Here is a 21,430-nt window from a genome sequence, read left to right on the forward strand (position 1 = left end):
AGGACAAATTACTAACTGTGCTGCCAGTTAGCATACCAAAGTGCTTGCTGGCCTCCAGGCTCTCTCAACATTGCAGGGTCCAGGCTGGCGTCCTGGCTCTTCATACCCTGTCCCTACATGGGCTTCCCTCCCTCCAGCTTCTTATTCCTAAATAACCCTCCCATTTTGGTCACTGCCCTTTCTTGTTTGTCTTAACCACCTCTACCACAACCTCACCCATCCCCATCCCACACTACCCCCTGTCTGTCTGTCTTCCTCTCTTGCTCTCACCCTCCTTTCTCTCCTCTCATTGCCCAGTACATTCATCTGGCCATGTTTACTCTTCCACTTGCTCCACTTGCTCTGGACTCTTCCAAATGATTCTGGCTCACCTCCACCCCTTCTCTTTTTCTCTCGCTCTCTCTTTTCTGCAAAAGAAAACTTCCTCTAAACCATATCTTGGAGCAGTCATCTTTTCACTTTATACATATGGTGCCAAAACCTCCAGGTGGGACATAATTGGTTTCCCTTCCACGAGGCCCAGCCTCCTAAGTAAACTAAGCTGCTGATTTGACTCTCCTAATGAGACGGATATAGCAAAGAAACCATATTAGCTGTTTTGTGTGGGAAAACTTTATTCCGACTGCCAAAGCTGTTTGTCTGGAAAGCAGAGAGAAGTAACAGGGTCAAACATCTTTAGCATTATAAGGGAGCGGATAACTGGGAGAAAGGGAGCCTCTTAGTTGGGATTAGAGGCTTTAAAGTTTCTAACAACGTGTGCTTATAAGGAGAGACTGAGGAAACCTGGAGGTTGGTGTGCACCTGACAAATATGTTAGACCTCGCAGGATTTTATTTGTAAGCCTTTTGCAGTTTATTGAATCATGGTGACAGAAAGATTATGTTGAGGTAAGGCAACTGTATGGAATTTAAAAATAACCAATTTTAATTTCAAGACGCTCAAAAGAGAAAGCTTATGTCATTTTAATAAGACAAAGGGTAGTAAAGGCATATCATGGTATTTTATTTAAACTTAAAACCTAACAAAACTAGAGGCAAATTATAAATCATTTTGCTCCCTTTTCTGTGAGGTTTTTTTTTTTTTTTTTTTTTTATAGAGAGCTAAAATATATATTACAACGGTAGAAAATAAAAGTGGCCAAAGTAGCAGATTGCTCAATCTAAAAATGTTTCGTTTGTTGGTGTTTCATGTGTATAAGTGTTTTGCCTTCATGTATGTACATGTCTGTTGCTCACAGAAGAAGAGAATTTTGGAACTCTATGGAACTAAAATTCCACTTTCTTGGGAGGGCCTCCTCTCCCACCTAGACCTTTACCTAACATCTGTGGTTATATGGATTGTAGCCTGCCTTTTGAAATAAGAGCTAACATCCACGTATAAAGAAAGAAATGCCATATTTCTCTTTTTGTGTCTGGATTATTTCATTCAGGTTGATTTTGTTTTTTCTAGCTCCATCCATTTGCCTTAAAATTTCATGATTTTGTTGTTTTTTTTAACAGCTGAATTATATTCCCTTGTGTGAATATACCACATTTTCTTTATCCTTGTATTTGCTGATAGTTGTCTGTGTCTAGACTATTATGAATGAACATGAAGAGAGTGTCTCTGGAGTACGAGGATGTAGAGTCCTTTGGGTATGTTCCAAAGGTGCTATAGATGGGTCTTGAGGTAGCTCCATTCCCAGCTTCCTGAGGAACTGCTATGTGGTTTCCATAGTGGTTGTGTGAGTTTTCATTCCTACTAGCAGTGGACACGCTTCACACTTACCCTTCCTTCCTGCCAGCAGGAGCTGTCATTTATTTTATTGATTTTGGTCATTCTGGCTGATGTAAGATGGAATTTTTGGGTAATTTTGATTTTCATAAATGTTTTCATATTTTAAAACAGAAATGTTCTATCAGGTGTATGCACAGCTATATTACCATTGGTGCTTTTAGCATTGGATTTCTTTGTGCTCAGTTGTTTTACCTAAAATTATATTATTCTGTTTATTAGCAGTATAACTATCAAAGGAAATTGGAAGAACCATGTGATCCTTTCAGTGTTCTCTACTTGCCTTACAGTGTTCACTTGCATTAAGCAAAATAAAACTGACTTTAGAAATACAGATTGAGAGGGCTGGTCATATACCTCTGGTACTAAAGGCACCAAGCCTAACAGCCTTAAGTTCAAACCCCTGGAACCCTCATGGAGCAAAAAAGCAACTTACTGCTGCAAGTTACCCTCTGATCTCCACATGTGTGTATGTATGGCACACATTACCACCACCACTACAGTAAATAATTGTTTTAATGTCCTTAATATAGTATGGTGAGAATTTGGACATTGATTTTCATTGATGTCACTAAATTATTCCATCCTTTACATATATTTTCTTTTTTTTTTTTTAAAGATTTATTTATTTATTATATGTAAGTACACTGTAGCTGTCTTCAGACATTCCAGAAGAGGGCGCCAGATCTCGTTGCAGATGGTTGTGAGCCACCATGTGGTTGCTGGGATTTGAACTCTGGACCTTCGGAAGAGCAGTCGGGTGCTCTTACCCACTGAGCCATCTCACCAGCCCTACATATATTTTCTTCTAGTAGACACAAAGGATTTTTTTGGAAATGTTCAGTGGATTATTACAGCCTTTGTTCTTTTAAAACTCCAGGATATACGATTGTTATTTAAAATTACAGTTTTAAATCTAAAGGTGTAGCTCTAAGAGAAACCATAGTTTTGGAGGTTGAGTGATTCATGAAGTAGAGCTGCCACCTTCTCTGATGCTCTAACCATATCGCTATCTGTTCCTTCCTCTTCTTTTCCCTCTCTGCCTTTCAGATCAGCTTCTTTTGGTTTATATAACTAATGCATCTCAGAATTAGTATTCTGACCCTTGCTTAGGATGAGAAAGTAATAAGACCATCAATAATAGCTCTTAAGTTTCTAAATTATTATTAAGTAATTTTTCTGTCCTCATTTTTGTTTGTTTGTGTTAATGTTTCTTGTTTGTTTTCATTTTAGGCCACTGAAAGGTATGATATATTTGATCCAAGACAGTCCATTTCAGCCCAGGAATCTACAGTGGTGACAAGGACATGGGACTCCTCCCGCCAGATTACTGTTGGTTCAATACATTTGACATCCTGGCTGACAACTGTGAAGAGGAACCTTGGGTTATTTTATTTTATTTTTGTGGAACACCACAATCTCAGATCCATAGGACACATCAGGTAATGTTCTTCTATTTCTTTGGGTAGCCTATTTTCTTTATAGTTCATCCATAAGAAAATGAAGGAGCCTGAATATCTTTCTTAGCCAGTTTACCTTCTCTTTGCTTTGCAACCTGAACTGTTTTCAGAATGAGCCAATGAACTTGTGGTTTGTGATCAAATTACAGAAGGCATTCTGCTTGCTTGCTTGCTTGCTTGCTTGCATGAATGCATACCCCAGAGCATTGCCAAACTTCTTTTATTCCAGGTCTCTTGTGGGTCATCCCCTCCCTCGTACAGGAGCTGGACTGCAGCCCTGCCTAAATAAAATGTTGTTTTGTTTTTATTTTTAAATTCAGATTAGTCTATGATTTACAGACTTCTTTTTCAGCTTCCAGATGTCCTTGTATTTAACTGTAAAGCTATATTGAAAAAAGAGCTTTTAATTTTTCAGCTTGTTTAGAACAGATAAATTTCATCATGACTTTATATGGAAATTGTCAAAAGTACAGAAAAGCTGGAAGAATTTTATTCAAATACCAAGCATTCTTTGATTGAGCTTCCATACCTGCTTGACCCACACATGGAAATGTGTGTCTTCTAGCTTTAGCTTAGTCTCTGATACATTTCTATCTCTAATACCTGGGATGGAGTTTCTATTGTAGTTACATGAACTGTTGTATAGTGTGTGACTACACATATTTCTATTGTAGTTACATGAACTGTTGTATAATGTGTGACTACACATATTTCTATTGTAGTTACATGAACTGTTGTATAATGTGTGACTACACATATTTCTATTGTAGTTACATGAACTGTTCTATAATGTGTGACTACACATATTTCTATTGTAGTTACATGAACTGTTGTATAATGTGTGACTACACATATTTCTATTGTAGTTACATGAACTGTTGTATAATGTGTGATTACACGTATTGTTTGGCACTGACTCAGTTGAGTCAGGGGACTTTCATGTTTTATTTGCATTATAAAACAGAATTGTTAACCCAGACTCACAAATACATTTGGATAGAATGGTGCTTTTTTTTTTTTTAAATTAAATGAGAGCAATTTTTAAAGCTTGGAAATTTAGGAATATAGATGTAAACTGTGAAAATGCACTTACTGTATGACTATAGTGAATACTCTGAGTACAGGAGGGACATTATAGAGAAAACTAATTCAATATCATCTCAGTATATTTAGCCATCACGTCTCATCTTGATCTAGCTCATGTCTTCTCACTGTATTGTGATTATTTTAAGAAACATGTACAATAAATATTACAGATCTTGGAGGCAGGAGTTTTGCTTTTGTTTATGTGCACTCAGCATTATTCTTAGAAAGATAGATAGAAGTCACTTAGTTAATATTATATAGCAACTGACTGTGAAGAATGTTTCAAATTAAATTGAGATTACTTTTCTTTTTTTGTCAAGGCTTCAAGTTCCCTGTAGAATTCTAAAATAACCTTTGCTAATGAGGATGTCTGATATTGTTATTATAAAAGATGAAACTGAAACAATGAAGGATTTGGAGGCAGAAATGAGAGATACAACCAGAGTTGAAAATCTTATCAAATCAGAAAACTATGGGAAGATTTCGGCAGAGAAGAATGAACATTGTATTGACAACAATATTGATTTGCAGGTAAACAGAGGTTTTTTTTCCCATGGCTACAAATACCTAATCATTGTATGATTGTGCTTCATTTCATATGGAGCTCACTTTTCACAATTCTTTTTTGTTTCTTGTTTTTTGTTTTCTGTTTTCAAAACAGGGTTTCTCTGTGTAGCTCTGGCTATCCTAGAACTCTCTCTGTAAACCAGGCTGCCCTTGATCTCAGGGAACTGCCTGCCTCTGCCTCCTGGGGGAATTAAAGGTGTGTGACACCACTGCCCAGCCACTTGTCACAATTCTGAAAGGGAAGTTGGCCCTTCCGTACATATTTACTAGCTTACTTTTCCATTACCAGTACAGCTTGCCGAGTCTTAGGTCTTTGATTTTCCTATGTATATCACAGGATATGATTCTTTAAATTATGTAGCTAGTATGTTTTTGTTGGCTTTCTCCTTTTCATTTCACCCTCCTCCTTAATTATCAGTGCCGTAATTGTTAAAACCTCTTAGAGGAGAGAGAAAGAGGGTTCAAACATGCAGAAGACCTACTGGCAGAAATAGCCCTCTAGAGGTTTATCAGTCAGTCCATCAGCCATTTCTGAGAAAAGAGGTTTGTGGGGAAGGGATAGATGTTACCTAATACTTTTGTTGCTGTGTATGCATGATATTTTATAACCAACCATTTAGAAGTCTTTTAATCCCAAGCAAAGATGCTTAAGTTTGAGAAAGTGGCTGGACCCCTGGTTTAGCTAGACCTTGGATGTACATTTACATGATTTCTCCAGTATGGCATTTTCAATGTAGCCAGGTGAATTATGTGGCCGCTCAGTTATCTTGGGGAGAATGTTCCAACAAATAAGTGCACCAAGAAGCTTGGATCCGGGCTGATGCCTGAAAAACCTCCTTTTTACTATTTTTTGACAGCACATACAGACAATTCCTGTCTAGAGGAAGAGCACTTGGATACTATCTGTCAAATAGGAAAGAGTTTGTATTAATCTGAAATCTACAACTGAAAGCTATCCTAATATTGTCTATAACATTAATGCCATACTGTGTTAGCTTTTCCTAGATGTGACTGATACCTAAAAACAACAGCTTAAATGAACAGTGATTGAGGTTCAATTTCAAAGATTTCAGTCCATGTTGGCTGGCTGCAATGACTTGAGGCATGTAGCAAAGCAAAAATAGGGGAGGAAAAAAAAAAAAACTATAGCATAAGAAAGCTTTTTCACCTCCTATGAGCAGAAAGGAGTTAATGTAAAGCAGCCTTGAACAAGACAATAACCTACAGACGCACACCCTGATACAGCCTGCTTCCTCCAACTAGACGCCACCTTCTACAGTTCATTACTTCTGGACAGAGTATTTAAGTTTTATGTTCATCAGTAGACTGTGAAATTGGTTTGGTCAAAGCCCTTATGATCTAAGTCATAGACACTTGTAGAATTGTGCCTTACTAACATCCTGGCAATCTCACACTATTAAAGTTGAAAACTAAGATCAACCATCAGAAATTGAGGAGCTTGCTCAATTGGTTAAGTGTTTCCTGTACAAACATGACCTAAGTTCATGTCTCCAGCACCATTATAAAAGCCAAATGTGGAAGCATGTGTCTGTATATCAGGTGTTTAGGCAGTGTGGAAGTAGAGAAGAAAATCCCTGGAGCTTGCTGCCAGCCAGTTTAGTCAGTTCATTGAGAGACTGACTCAAAAAGTAAGGTACAAAGCATAGAGCAAGACACCTGACATTCGCTATTGACAAACAGTTGTGTGTACATGCAGTACACTCACACAGAGGTACTCATCATACTTATGAAAAAAGGACTCCTCCTTTGAGAAAATACTGTTACTTTAGAAAATGGTATTAATTTTGTTTATATGTCCGTGATGTATGTGGAATACGCACTTGTGTAGTTCAGAGGACAATTTTAGTCTTTTGTTCTCTCCATCCTTTTTTATGTGGGATCTGGGCATCAAACTTAGGTGGCCAGACTTTCAAATCATCTCTCTCCACCAAGGAACCTTGCTGACTCTTTTCTGTCATTCTTAAAATATCCAGAGGACTTTGGCCAAAATCTATTGCCTGGGCCCATCTTGCTAGCATCTGGGAGGCTGATGTAGGAAGTTCTAAGTCATCCGGGGCTGCATACTGATTACTTGTTTCAATGAAAATCCATAAGCATACCAAAGAAAAATCGACCTTGAAGGCTTTGGCAAAGGTTACTGTTTCACTTTTTTCTTCTATTCACAGGTAAAGAAAATTCCTTTAAGGGGCATCTCATCCCTCTCTTTTCCATTCACTCCTAAGATTTGTAGTTTCCTATAAATATGTCTGACTGAAGTTAGACAATGATGCTAACTTTACCACTTTAAAAACCATTTAAGTTTCTGAACTGATTTAAAGTATCTCCCAATGATTAAGTATAATCAAAGGGTATATTTTTTTATTTTTATCTTTCTCCCTTTTCTAAAAACCTTCCTCCCTCCCTATCCGCACCTTTTTTTGTTTTGTTTTGTTTTCCCTTTAAGATAACATCTCATTTAGCCTAAAGCTAGGCTTGAATTCACTGTGGCCCTGGCTACTCTTCAATTCCTGACCTTTCTTCCTTTGCCTCCAAGTGCTGGTGTCACAGATCTGTGCCACCATGCCTAGCTTAAATGGTAATTTTCTAAGAAATTAGGAAACATAACATTTCCCCCTGCCATTTTTAATTAAACTTTTTAAAACAAGAAAATTGCCTTCTCTAATCAGTATGGTCATTAGCAGTGATTGCATTAGAGAAAGTTTGCAAAGAGCCTTTGTTATAGAGTACCTTAAGAGAAAAACTCCCTAGAAGCCCGAATAAATCAACCATCACTACACACTGTCTTAAGCAGATTAGCTGGAAACAGCCTTGACCTCTTGGTTTGAGTTTTTAAGGGCAATTAGGGACATATACAGGAAAACAGCTGTGGACATCTGCAACAAACAAGCATTGTTTACAGAAACTGAGAGATTAACAGTTAAATGGTCCAGCAGTTAACCTTTATTTAGCTCAGGTTACATTATATTGGAGTTTAGGTGCAGAGACTAGTTTACTTTAAGAATTTAGGGCTGGTTCAGAGACCAGTTTTAGCACTTAAAGTATTCTTGAAATACTTTCATGAGATGATAGAAGTATGGTTCAGGTGTAGGCTATTACAATAGGCCTTTGTTTTCAAGGTGTATAAGTTTTGTCTGATATGCATGATTTTTTTCCACACGCATCAATGTAGTTAGTATGACACCTTATTTCTCTGAGTTACTTCAAAGGGCTTTGAGAGGACAGGTAGGAGACAACAAAGTAATGGTAATCTTACAAGGCCATGTATTTTGGACCTGACAAATATACTTTGTATTTGTTTCATCATTTAAGAAATCTCCTGTCTATGTTAGTATTGTCATTGTTGATAAAGGTGCACTGTGAGGTGTCTTGCTTTGTTTTTTACTGACAAAGGATAGGTAGCCTCTGCTAGTGCCTGTTAGCATACCAAAGAAGTGCTAGCCTTCAGCTCTCTCAGTCCCAAGTGCCCATTAACAAAGTCGATCCTGGCTCTTCTCACCTCACCCTCTGCCCTTCACTCCCCTAGCTTCTCATTTCCTTACAACCCAACTGTTTCAGCTCCTGTTCACTTCTTTTGTCTTACTCTCTGGCCCTTCTCTCAATCTCCTTTGCCCTCACTCCTGTTGGCCTCTGTTGCTCTCAGGTTTGCCTTTCATGGCCTGGTCAGTCTGCTGGCTTTGTTCAGTGTACTACTTTGTCCCTCTGCTGTGGACTCTTCCAGTTGCCTCTGACTTTACTCTCTCTCCTATCTACAATAAAAGCCTTCCCCTCAATCGTTCCTTGAAGCAGTTATGTCCTCAGTTTATACACTTTACTACTGTCAGTTACTTAATAAGCTAAGCACAGCTACACAGCTTCTTCAATTTCTCCCTTTATTGTCATCCAAGATAAAGATTTTTCTTTAGTAATAATAAAGCTGTTTCTTAACATCTTTCCAAAATTTCTATATCAACATAGCTTTCCTCTTTTAAGCCTATTATATTCTTTGCTTTTATTGAATTTTATAAACACTAAACAAGTTAAACACTTTAAAATTTAGGATTCATTTTCTAAAATTCACTTCATTACTTAAAATTATTTTTAGAATTTCATTTCAATTGATTTTGGGTCATATCCAGATATGGTGTTAACATTAATAAACATGGAGATGAAGAAATGCTTGAGTATAATTTTTTACATTGCTTAATTTTTATATGTTCACCATTTCAATGGAGGTTTTCTTTTTTGCCTTCGTTTAATATTTGGAATAATAAACTATGAGTCTGTAGTTTCCCTGGGAACTTTGTTTAAAGGTCAAAAATAGACCTTTGGATTTTAACATCCTATTCTATGGCCAAGAGATTAAGTAGTAACATTACATTGGTGTTTGTGGTTGAGTTGTTGAGTTGTTGACTTCCTTTTTTTTCAGTTCTTTTCACTTAAGAAAGCATTGTTTTATTTCATTTTAATAGAAATAGGCAGCCTGGAATTTTTTCACTCACCATTATGTTATCTTTAAGTTCTGAATTCATTCTATTCTTTTACATAATTACTTTTTTAGAAAAATGTATTTATATTATTTATATGAGTACACTGTAGCTGTCTTCAGACACACAAGAAGTGGGCATCAGATCCCATTACAGATGATTGTTAGCCACCATGTGGTTGCTGGGAATTGAACTCAGGATCTCTGGAAGAACAGTCAGTGCTCTTAATCACTGAGCCTTCTCTCCAGCCCCCACATAAAATTATTTTAATCTTTACTGTTTTACAGAATTACAATGCAAATTAGTAATCTGTAAGGTGTTAAAAGTTTCAACTATTATAGTTTATTTTGTTAATTGAATGGAAAGAAAAAGAAATTAAAAGGACATGACTGCTTCTAGGTATGCGAAGGAGAAATTTTATCATAGATATATGGGAAAGCATAGCTACAGACTGGGACATCTGGGAGAATCCAGAGTAGACATGACCTGAGCCTACACATATAGGGAAGAAAAGAGAGAGAGGAACCAGGTGCAGCAGCCGACCCAAAGAGAGTACGGTAACCTAAATGGTTGGATTATGTAGGAAAAGACATGTGGAGGAAGGGAACTCCAGTCACTGGGCTGGAGAAGGTTCAGGTAAGGAGCAAGGTGTGCCAAGGAGAAGGGCCCTATAACAGGTAAGAACTGAGGGATGCTTCGAGAAACTCTAGCTACCAAGTCCACTTTAGTGTCCCTTGTCCCAGGCTCGAAATCTAACAATAATTACTGATTATAAATAAAAATGATTCTCTTCATGAAGTAAGTTGGGTTTCCTCTAAATTGAAGAATATGGGATCAGCAGTTGCTCTTTTGCTAGCACACAGTATACCTACCCATGAAGACTGCTCTGCTCTTCCTCAGTTTCTCCTCTAACTCTAGTAGCTGGGGCCTCTCTCAGTGTGTTACCAGTTCAAAACCGAGAGTCCATTAGGTCGGTTGTATAGTCTGTACCCATTTGTTGACCTAGTTTCTTTCTGTTCTTTTCTATAAACAGGATAAACTATAGAAACTGAGGTTTGTCTTTCACCTTTCTAAATTCTAATTCACTTAGTGCTTCACACTAGTAAGAAATGTAAAGGGTTACTGCGTTTTTACTGTCAGCATAAGGCTCTAAAAAAGATAAAAAGTCTTCTCCAAATAAATAAAATCTACTTAGACATGATTATAAATCAAACTGGAAGAATTCTGTCTTAAAGTGAAGTCTGGCTCCCAAACTGACAACAAAAAAAAATTATATGTACATAAATGATTGTCATCTACTTTTATAAGCTGAAATCATTTACTCTGTTGTGTGTGCAGGTGTAAATGGCAGTTTTCTTGTGTATATATTATATAGTGTGTATCTGAAATGAAAAGAATTAATTTTATGTAATAATGCCATTGTTTTCTCTGGCTGCAAAACGGATCAAACTTAGATAGTTAAAATAACTCTTCATTGGGAGCTTACAGTAGGCTTACCTGGGTTTTCTGCTTAAGGTTTATATTAGCCATGCTAATCCTTTTCAGAAGAGTTGGGAAAGAACAGGCATCAAGGGGCTTTCTTCTTTCAGCAAACCTTATTTCCAAAGTTGGTATAAGGTCTGTGTTTCCTGGGTGACCTATCTTCAAAGCAAAAAATGATTTTGAATCCTTTGAATCCCTCTGACTTTCCCATTTTGTCTCAACCAAAGAAAACTCAGCTTTTAAGAGGCTCATTTGATGGGTCAGACTCACCTCAGTTTTAAATCTGTATCTTAGGATGAACTGACTTGGAGTTCAGCTGCTTCTGTAAATTCCTTTCATGGATGAGCCCAGCTTTGTATTTTGTTAAGTAGCAGGATGGAGACTCATTCTTGGGGACTGTTTTTGGAATTCCATCTCCTCCCATATATGTTTGTAATCTGTCACATAAAGTTATGTAAGTGGAAGGTTACTGGATTAAGATACTGAGACTCTTGGGTTCAGGTTTGAGTAATTGGTAACTGATTCTGGACTCTGAAATCCTTTTATACCAGACAAGAACTATGTTTTTATTTCAGTTCTTAGATGTGACTTACAGAGAGTAAAATGCCCACTTGGCTCTGGTGAAGAGAAGAGCAAATTGAAATTAATCCACCAACATGCAGAGTCTTCTTAGACAGTACTCCCCTGTGTAAATGAATTCAAACCATTTTTGCCTCCATAAATAATTTGGGGGAGGGGTCAGTTATCTGATTTTCTCTGTCTCTTGGGTTTTATTTTTCACTCATTGATCTAGAGTCAAAAATTAAAAATTGTAAGAGTATAGTATCTTAATCATTAAAGGCATTAAGACCCAAAATAGTGGTTTTACCATTTTCGTACTCCTGCTGGTGTTTCTGTTGGCTTTACACAGAAGTCTTGGGATATTAGGATACATATTCTCTCTCTCTCTCTCTCTCTTATTCTCTCTCTCTTATTCTCTCTCTCTCTCTCTCTCTCTCTCTCTCTCTCTCTCTCTCTCTCTCTCTCTCTCTCTTAAAATGGGAAGCTTTGTAGCCTGAATATTACCGATTTGGAATATGTATTGTGTTTGTGGTTGAATTGGCTCCCTCCTGCTACCGAGAATGGATGTCTGGCCCCTGCCTTGTGAGGAGGAGCTTGATTTGAAATGACAGAGAGGAAAGCGGCAGAGGAAAAGAGATTTTAAAATCTGTCCTGAGTTAGAAGCACTGTAAGCTTACACTCAGGACGTAGTTGCTTCCATGAGTTAGCTGATGGTGTGGCTCGTGATCACAGTTGTGCTAAACACCTTTTATTGGGCGTCCGCTTTCTTTCTTTCTTTCTTTCTTTCTTTCTTTCTTTCTTTCTTTCTTTCTTTCTTTCTTTCTTTCTTTCTTTCTATCATTCTGCTTTATCATCTAACAGGAGACCTAGTGAGTAGCATTCTTTACTAAAACTGATGGTGTGTCCTTCATATTTTGCTGAAAATACTTAGCAGATGAGAGATGAAAGTAGTATAGTCTCTGACTCCGTACTAATCAAGTATTTTCTGTAGAGAAGTTGAAATTTTTCTGACTTCAACTAATTGAAATTGTCAAAGTTTAATATGTCCAGTTACCCACACCCAACATTAGTAAAAATGTTGTTATAAAATATTGAAGAAACATACGTTTTTGCTATGAAAAGTCAACCTTCAAAGTTCCATATTGCATTCATTTAACACAGAAATTTGCTCATTTAAAGAAAAATGCCAATCCACAGAAGGACTAGTAAGTTCTGACTGCTTCTGGAAGGGATCGGTGCTCTTCCTCTGAACCGTCTTAGCTTTCTTTGTTTAGCACACTCTGTGGTTTAGGTGTATAAATTAAGAAGCAAATTTTCTGTTTGAATGTGAAATTTAATAAAATCTTTCTTATTGTATATTTAGCGGCCCCCGCAGTCATTTGGACAGACAGGAAAAAGGTCTAAGGTATAGTAACTATTTGGTGTGCTGGCATGCCAAGGCCTTCTCATGCTTGGTGAATTCTTGTTTTCATACAGCACTACATTCAGTTTAGTTTTTTTCATCTTTTGTTTGGGGGCAGAAAGCTTCTTTTCTTTTATTTGGGATTTTTTTGGTTTTGTTTCTTTTTTTCTTTTTTTGTCTTGCCTAGTCGCTTTTGTGCATTGCTTTTGATTACCGTTGGTGGGTTTTTGTTGTTGGTTTTTTTTTTTTTAAACTATAAAGAAAATTCGCTTTCTCACCATTTGTTAAATTTGAGATTGGAATTATGCCCATTCTTGCTATTGCTATAATTTTTAAAACTTCAATTGTTTACTTTCAATTTTAAGGGGTTTTAGTGATATTTAATGATATATCTAACTTAAACATTTCATCTACTTTTTTATGTGTGGCAAAAACTAAAAAGAAATTTAGACACTCCTATGGGGCTTTTGAATATGCCCTAATTTATGAAATGTAGCGTTAATTTTAAATACTTCTCTTTAGTCAAGCTCAAAGTTAAAGCTAGTTCGGAGCCTTGCAGTATGTGAAGAATCTCCACCACCCCCTGCAGCAGAGATATCACAGGAGACCCAGGTAAAAACACCCACAAAGCAAAACAAAAATTATTCCAAGACTTGGTGGAACTGGAGATATTCTCTGATATGATTCAATGAAACTTGAGTGTACATGTATTCTATTATTTCTAGTAAATGAAACTGATTTGCTAACACTTGTTAACAAAGTTCCAGATGAATTAGGAAAACTTTTTACTTTGCTCTGAGGCTTACAATAGAGATTCTTCATTTGGAAAACCTTTTGAGACTATATGATTACCTAGGAATGTGACTTTAAGAAAGTTATAAGCTATTATTCAAAAGTATTCAATATTAAAGTACTTTTGGTGGCTATAATTATCATATAATTACCCCTTTCAATTGTGAGATTTGGAAATTTGTTATGTTCTTGTTGATTCTCTGGAAATTACCCCAACTTCTGCTTAATAGTTCAGTTAGCCTGAATGCACTCTAAAGCCGTTGTCCCTTTTGCATGAGTCTACAATAGTTGCTTAATACTTCTGTCTGTTCTTACAGAACATAAGCTAGTAAGATTCAAGCAAACCAGAATTTGAATCCTATATTCTTTTTGATGCTTCGTTTTGCTCTCTATTAATCTTGACTTCAGATGGTCTTTGTTTGGTACTGTCAACGGTGTTTCAGCTCTGCTGATGATCATTAGTATGGTAACTGGGGCTGTTAGTAAGCAGCTTCTACTTTATAAGGAATGGTTTGGGCAACTTAAAGTTTCTAAAGAAATGAGACAACTAGTGCTTATGTAAGAAACCATGACAAATTTTTTTAAAAGGAAAAAGTCCTCACATGTTGTACTTGTCCAGAGGAATGGTAGGATACACCTTTAACTCTAACAATGTGGAAACAGAGTCAAGTGGGTCCCCTTGAGTAGGCCATTCTGGTCTATGTCGCACATTCCAGACCATCCAGAGCTAAACAGTGAGCCCTGTCTCAAAAACACTTTTGTCTCTTTAAAAAAAAAAAAATTTAACGAAAAGTTTTTTATTTTTATTTTTTTGATTCATACAGATGTTTTCTGTTTTCCTCATGGCTTAAGTGATACCTTTCAAGAGATACTATAGATAGTAAAGTTAGTTATAACATGCTTATAATGTGTCCTACTTTTACAAATCATTACATTTTATTTCTAAGATGTAAGAGGGGGAATTTTAAAATAGATTTCAGGTAATCTTTAAAATCTTTTTTGATAGTTCAGGTGTTCAAAATTTGTGGTCTTCCCTTGGACCTATGTAAAATATATGTGTGTATGTGTTTAATTAAATGTATTTGGCAGTACTATTTTTCTAGCACAGTCAAAAATACTCTCAAAATGTATAATGAGTATTATTGCCTCTAGAATGCTTTAAAGCCTAAACCTCTGGGTCCTTTACAGAATGTTCTACAGAATGTGCTAGCTTTGTAATTAAGCTGGGTTTTAGTAAGGCTATTGAGGTATGGCATATTCTGAAAGGAAAAAAAAAATCGTTCTTTGAAATACTAATTTTTAGAAGTTCTCTTTGAGAGATGACTCGGAGGTTAAGAGGACTAACTGCTTTTCCCAGGAAAGGAACCAGATTTGATTCCTAGCATCTACGTGATAGCTCACAATCATCTATAACTCCAGTTTCAAGGGATCTGATACTTCTTCTGATCGCCACACCATCAGACATGCATGTGGTGTAGATACACATGCAGGCAAGACACTCATATACAAAAAAAAAAAAAAAACCTTAAGGATTTTCTTTTTGTTTGGTTTTTTTATTATTGTTGTTTTTCAAGACAGGGTTTCTCTGTGTAGCTCTGTTGACCAGGCTGGCCTCATACTCTAAGATCCACCCGCCTCTGCCTCCTGAGTGCTAGGATTTAAGGTTTATGCCACCACTGCCTGGTTTGGAAATTTCTTTCATAAGTCATAATCACGAATATGGTGGTTTATGAACTGTGTTTTCAAAGTTCACTTCTTTGGTCTCTTGATAAAATGCTCTTCCATTTATGATCCAGTGGGGTTGAGAAAATGACCTACTGACAACAGAAGTGTGCATCTTCCTAGGAAAATTGTCACTATTCTCATAATTCTGTGTTATTTTACCTTATATGAAAAATGTTAGGGGCAGTGGGAGATACCTTATGATATTACGCATGCGCACACACACACACCCTGCGTAGTAGGGATTCCTCTGAAAAATACTTACTAGTATACGTGGTGTGTGTGTGTGTGTGTGTGTGTATCAAAGATTATGTATTTACATTTTAAGAGGAGTTATACCAGTTAAATAAGATATGTCAGAATTCAGTTACCCCACTTACTGTGTTGTTTTCAGTTTCTTTTAAACATAATAATTTTAGCTTTGATAATAATCTCTTTTTTCCCTCTCTAAATAAAAGTTGCTTTTTTCTTTAAAGGAGAATCCTCTTTTCTCATGCCTGGAATAGACTGAAATACACCTGAAAGGGAACTAGAAAATAAGTGTTCTGCTATCTGTTCTAGTCCTCGATGCTATACAGTTTGCAACAATTTTTCCATTCAGTGTTAATTTTTAGTGAATTAATATGGTGTAAAACTCATTATAAAAAAGGCTAAGAAGCAATTTTAAGAGAGATGTCACTCATGTGAGATAAGAGTTTGTAATAGCGAAATGACCTTAATCACACGTTATAATTTTCACAATAAAGTGTAAGGAATTGTGCTTCCTGTGTAGATGTTCCAGTTATTTATAGAAGGATTTATATTGTAACCGCAGCTTTCAGAATGGGTTTTCTTTATTCAAGTACTAGAAACAAGATGTCATCTAGAAACTAGATGACAAGACACCAGCCTTCTCTACTAGTGTTTTAAAATACAATCATCTTAATTAAATAATTTAATACCTATAAATTAATACCAGTGACTCAGAGTGAAGAATTTAGAAGTTCAGTCTGCTAGTCATTGAAAGAACCGTTTAATCAAGGTCTAAGAACTCAATGTGGAGTCTTTCCCGCTACATGGATGTCAGCATTGGATTTTCCACCTGAGTTGTAAGAAGCTGCAAAGAAAGAAAACTAAAAATTAATTCTGTTGTCATTTATAAACATCTGAAAACTATGAGATGAATTAGAAACAGAACCAGCTTAGCAAATAAAGTTCTAAATGTGGCATACTGGTTGGTGAGTACTGCCACTTTGTTTGGTAAGCAACACAGAGAAGACAGGAAGTAGGTGTCCATTGTCCTAGTGGAGATGCCCACGGACAGTGTTGACGGTGTATTTTGAACATGATTCTGCCACTGAGCAATATCCACAGCCCCTGAAATTTCAACTCAGATGGAATGGAAGAAAAAGAGAAAAAAAAAAGTAGCTAATTACTGTTTTACATATATAATTGAAATTCTGCTAACAGTTGTTTTATGTGTGGTGGAGAGTTGTGCTGGCACTTTTACTAGCACTTGTGCTGGCAGCAAGTTTGAGAGTCCTGTTGTTTGTATCCTGAGTTACCAACTACTTCTACTACTACTACTACTATTCAGAAAAGTTAAGTAATGAACAAAAGTGTAATGTAGTCTAAAAATAGATCACAGATTTGTCTTTAGTTTAAATGACCTAAAGTTTATTGTATATTTCTTCTAATTTTGCCTCAATAAACAGCTTGATATGATCTTTGCCTTTCAGATATATAAATTAATTTTCTAGTAATCAATGCTGCTTCTAAAATTGCTTTAATATAAACATTATTATTTTCAACCTAAGATTATTCTCCATTTTGGTCTTGGATGTTATGGCTAATTTATAGTTATTCTATATCAGGAAGAAACAGAACCTTATTTGATACCTTTCTAACGCAGCTGTGTGGTGATTGAAGGAGCCACAGTGATATATAAATCTCAAGTGAGAAAACAGGTGCCATGATTTTGAAAACTTTTCTGCTTATATTGTATTTGTATTGCAAGAGAAAAAAGGGAGTATGTGTATGTGGGATACTCAAGAAACTGAATTTGGGCTAGGGATGTAGTTCAGTTGATAGAGGGCTTGAAACATGCACAAAACCCTGGGTTCTATCTCTAATACCAAATGGATCAGATAGTGTATTGTACACTTGTAATCCCAGCACTTGGGAGATGGAGGCAGGATATCTAGTTCAGAATCATTTTCCTCTATATAGCAAGTTCAAAGATAGCCTTGGATACATTAGACTCTTATCTCAAAAAGAAACTGAATTTTGTTAATTGTTTTCCTGATGCTAACACATTTCTGTTGTCGTGACTGATAACATGAATGGTATCTCCACCGGAGGAATAGGTGAAGGACTGAATTCTGACCTCTAGAGTGTTTTGTAAACAAATGCACTAAAGGAGGAATTGGAGAGATGGCTCAGCAGTTAAGACCACCGACTGCTTGCTCTTCTAGAGGTCCTGAGTTCAATTCCCAGTAACTACATGGTAGTTTACAACCATCTGTAATATGATCTGAGGCCCCCTTCTGGTGTGTTTGAAGATAGCACTGGTGTACTCACATATATAAAATAAACAAATCTTTTTTAAAAAATTATAGTAGGAAAAATTTATATTCTCCAAAACAGTTTTGAAGATATGCTTTAATTGATAAATTCAAATGAACATACTAGGTGTAGTTTGCGTTTGGGTTTTGAGGCAGCATCTCTCCTTATGTTTCTGGCTGGATTGGAACTTACTATGTAGACTAGACTGGTCTCATGTTCAGAGATCCACCTGCCTCTGCTTCCTGATTGCTGGGTTTAATGGTATGTGCCATCATGCCTAGCTGAACATACTGTTTTAAGTTTTTTGTTTTCCTCAGATATTTTAAGTTTCTTTTGTTTGTACATTTTGAGATATGGTTTAACTATGTAGAACAGGCTGGCCTTAAACTCACAGCACTCATAGACTCACCTGTCTCTCTGTCTGTGAGTGCTGGTAGTAAAGGCCTGTTCTATCACACCTAGCTTAAATTGCTTTCTGATTTAGAATCTTTAATTGGATTACATGAAAGTCTCTTCTCCTTTTAGTCCTTCATACAGTTTTGAATTACTTAGGAAGTGCCAATACTTAAGCAGTTAATATTATCATTGAGTAACAAATTTTTCCTTTCAACAGGAGAAAATTCAGATACAGTTAACACAATCATTTGAAAAAGAGGAAAAGCCCTCAAAAGATGAAACAGATAAAGAAAAAGCCAGTGATAAGTTACCCAGAAAAATGTTATCAAGAGGTTAGTAATTTATTTTTATATTTTAGATAAGAGTTTATTTTCATTATCAATAATTCTTTACCGTTTGAACAACACATGTCACATCTGTATTGAAAATGACACAGTAGACTGGAAGGATAATGTAATGTTTACTCATCTGCTATGTCATGGTTACATATATAAGATGTTAATATTTTCCAACCAAAAATTATAACATAAATCTGAGTTACTAAGGAAAATGATCATAAAAATCTCTTACTGATCTCACTCCTATTCAAATGCCAAAATCACAGTTTGTATAATATTGGCTCCACTGAGTATATCACTACTCACTAATTCCTTATCAATATACAAAACTGGTACCATATTAAGAATATTGATGGAAACCCTAGAATGTTTGTCTTCATAAAAAGTTTTAAGGGTCTTCATTATTGAATATTGGAGTTCAATAAAAGTCTCTATTTATGAACTATTATGTTGACCAGTATTATGAGGATAAAGGCAATACTGTTTGAGAATCTTTGAAAACAAACCTTTGTAATAGAATTTCGAGAATCTTAAATAATTTTAGACATAAAATTCGTACCTTCCAAATTACTGTTTTATTTAGATACATTCATGTTAATTAGGCTTTTTAAATTTGCTACAGCTAGAAATAATTATTAGAATCATTTTTTTACTTAAGGTAACATGCTTGAGAATGTGATGAGTACACGAGGATTATTAAAGAAATCAGTATAAATGTAGTCTGATATAAAGATTATTTAAGAATGTGTATGTACATTCAGTTATAACAGTTCATGTCATGAAAAATAGATACAAGTTGACAAATAGTGGTTATCTGCCTACATCATAAATTCCATTTTCCTGCTTCATTTTTTTTCTTCATGGGACATCTCATTTTATGTAATATATACATAATGTACAAAAGGGAAAGGGATTTATGTTAAAACAACTTTATACTGGGTTTTTGTGTTGTTGTTTTTTAGATTCCAGTCAAGAATACACTGATTCAACTGGCATAGATCTACATGAATTTTTAGTAAATACATTAAAAAACAATCCCAGGTAAAAATTAAATTTATAAGGTTTACATTGTTTCTAGACTACCATAATCTTGCTATATATGTTTTTTTTATTATTGATTTTGAATGTTAGGATAAGATTGAAGCTAGAAGGAATATACCAGTAACTTTCCGTTTTTAGGACTAAGACATTTGTCTACTAAATACAGATATATTTATCTTTGCATTATACATATTTTCATGGTTTGAGAATCATTCCTATTCTTTAGGCATTTTCGGGAATAGGAATTCACCATTATATATAAACACTCTGAATTGGGATTAAGAGATAGATTTAATCATGAATATCTTTCCATATACACTCTATCTGAGTAAGAGCTGTGTCTGCTCACTCGGCATGAGCGAGTCTTTTTCTTTCTTGTTAGTGTAGAGATTCCTGATCAGAAGCTTTTTAGAGCTCATTTAGAGTCAGCACTTGAATCGCGAAATCCATTTTGCTCAGAATAGGTGATTAGTTTTAAGCTTGCTGACAGGGTCTTTTGAAGGCCTTTAAAAGTTTATCCACAATACACCTCACCAGTACTTTTATGTTGTAAAATGTCCCATGGATGAGAACCTCTCTTCCAGTTAGCTTCCCAGTGTGGTAGTTAGGTAACAGTGGGATAAAGATGGGACTGTCTCTAGGAAGGAGCTCTTGGGAGATAATGTGAGTCATTGCTTTTGTCTCTGGGGACTTCTGTTGAGATTTGCGCCAGCATGATTGTTAGCTATTGCTCTTATTCAAGATTTGCTGAGTCTACTACTCACTTGATGTTCAATTCTGGACTTAGCTCTGAAGGAGATCCACCAAAATTAAAAATGGTCTCTTTTACTACTACATATTAGAAAGAAAACAAGGAGGAGTATATGAGAAGGTTTGGATAGAGGACAAGGAACGGGAAGAAATGGAATTATATTGCAATCTCAAAAACTTATGTTTAAAGAGTGGTCTCATTGCAGTGATGGGACCTGAAGGATCATAGGTATGAAGTGAACAAGAAGACAAGTCTGCATGACTCTTTCTTGTTTTAAATTTATTTCTTAGTAGTCTCAGTAGAAAGATAGCTTTATTAGTTCATTGAACAAAAACTTACTGACATATGTAAATATGAGGAAGACATGTAGTAGTCTGTATCTCTGCTAAAGGCACATACTAAATAATTAAAGTATAACAAATATTGTAAAGAAGGTTGTTCAGCTGCTGTAAAAACCAGAGGGAGGGGCTAGGGAATGCTCAGCTGTTAAGAACATTCACTTCTATTCCAGAGGAGTCAAGTTTAGTGCCCAACCCACACATGAGGCAGCTCACAAGTGCCTGTAACTCCAGGTCCTGAGGATCCCATATCCTCTTATGACTTCCATGGGTTATACACACACACATGGCCAGTATATGTTCACATAATCATATACACATGTAAAATAAAAATTTGCACGTGTGTGTGTGTATGTGTGTATCCAACCAGGTCATTAGGCTTGACAGAAAGCTCTCTTATCTGCTGAGCTATTTCATTAGGACTAGATTTTTATTTTTTATTTTTGGCAGTTTTAGAGATTGAACTATGGGCCTTGTGCATGCTAAGCTGAGCTATAGCTCCAAGCCTTCATTTTTTTTCTTTAGATCATTAAATCATTTCTATTTTAATTCTTAGACTATTGAACTTAAGTTGGTAAATGATGAAGTATCTAGATTTTTCTGATTGCAAGAAATATTTTTATAAGCCTCACTAGCCAGTTAATATACACTTGAGGCAAGAAACTTAAAATATATGTTTGATAGAGTTTTTTT

General features: G+C 35.9%; 1 protein-coding gene across 6 annotated transcripts in view; it reads left to right on the forward strand.

Annotated features, from left to right (window-relative positions):
* R3hdm1 (R3H domain containing 1) overlaps positions 1–21,430 on the forward strand; it is a 134,685-nt gene that overhangs the window by 48,255 nt on the left and 65,000 nt on the right. For 5 of the 6 annotated variants that reach the window (XM_021171515.1, XM_021171767.2, XM_085840795.1 and 2 more), the window contains exons 2-7: positions 3,007–3,215; positions 4,640–4,850; positions 12,777–12,818; positions 13,338–13,427; positions 18,487–18,601; positions 19,570–19,648. In XM_021171515.1, the coding sequence (XP_021027174.1) occupies positions 4,680–4,850; positions 12,777–12,818; positions 13,338–13,427; positions 18,487–18,601; positions 19,570–19,648 (497 nt within the window). In that variant the 5' untranslated portion in view covers positions 3,007–3,215; positions 4,640–4,679. The remainder of the gene's footprint in view (positions 1–3,006; positions 3,216–4,639; positions 4,851–12,776; positions 12,819–13,337; positions 13,428–18,486; positions 18,602–19,569; positions 19,649–21,430) is intronic. The other variant, XM_085840802.1, reaches the window with a different exon arrangement.

This window comes from Mus caroli, unplaced genomic scaffold, assembly GCF_978045245.1.
Source record: "Mus caroli unplaced genomic scaffold, Mus_caroli_1 scaffold_1, whole genome shotgun sequence".
Taxonomy (NCBI): domain Eukaryota; kingdom Metazoa; phylum Chordata; class Mammalia; order Rodentia; family Muridae; genus Mus; species Mus caroli.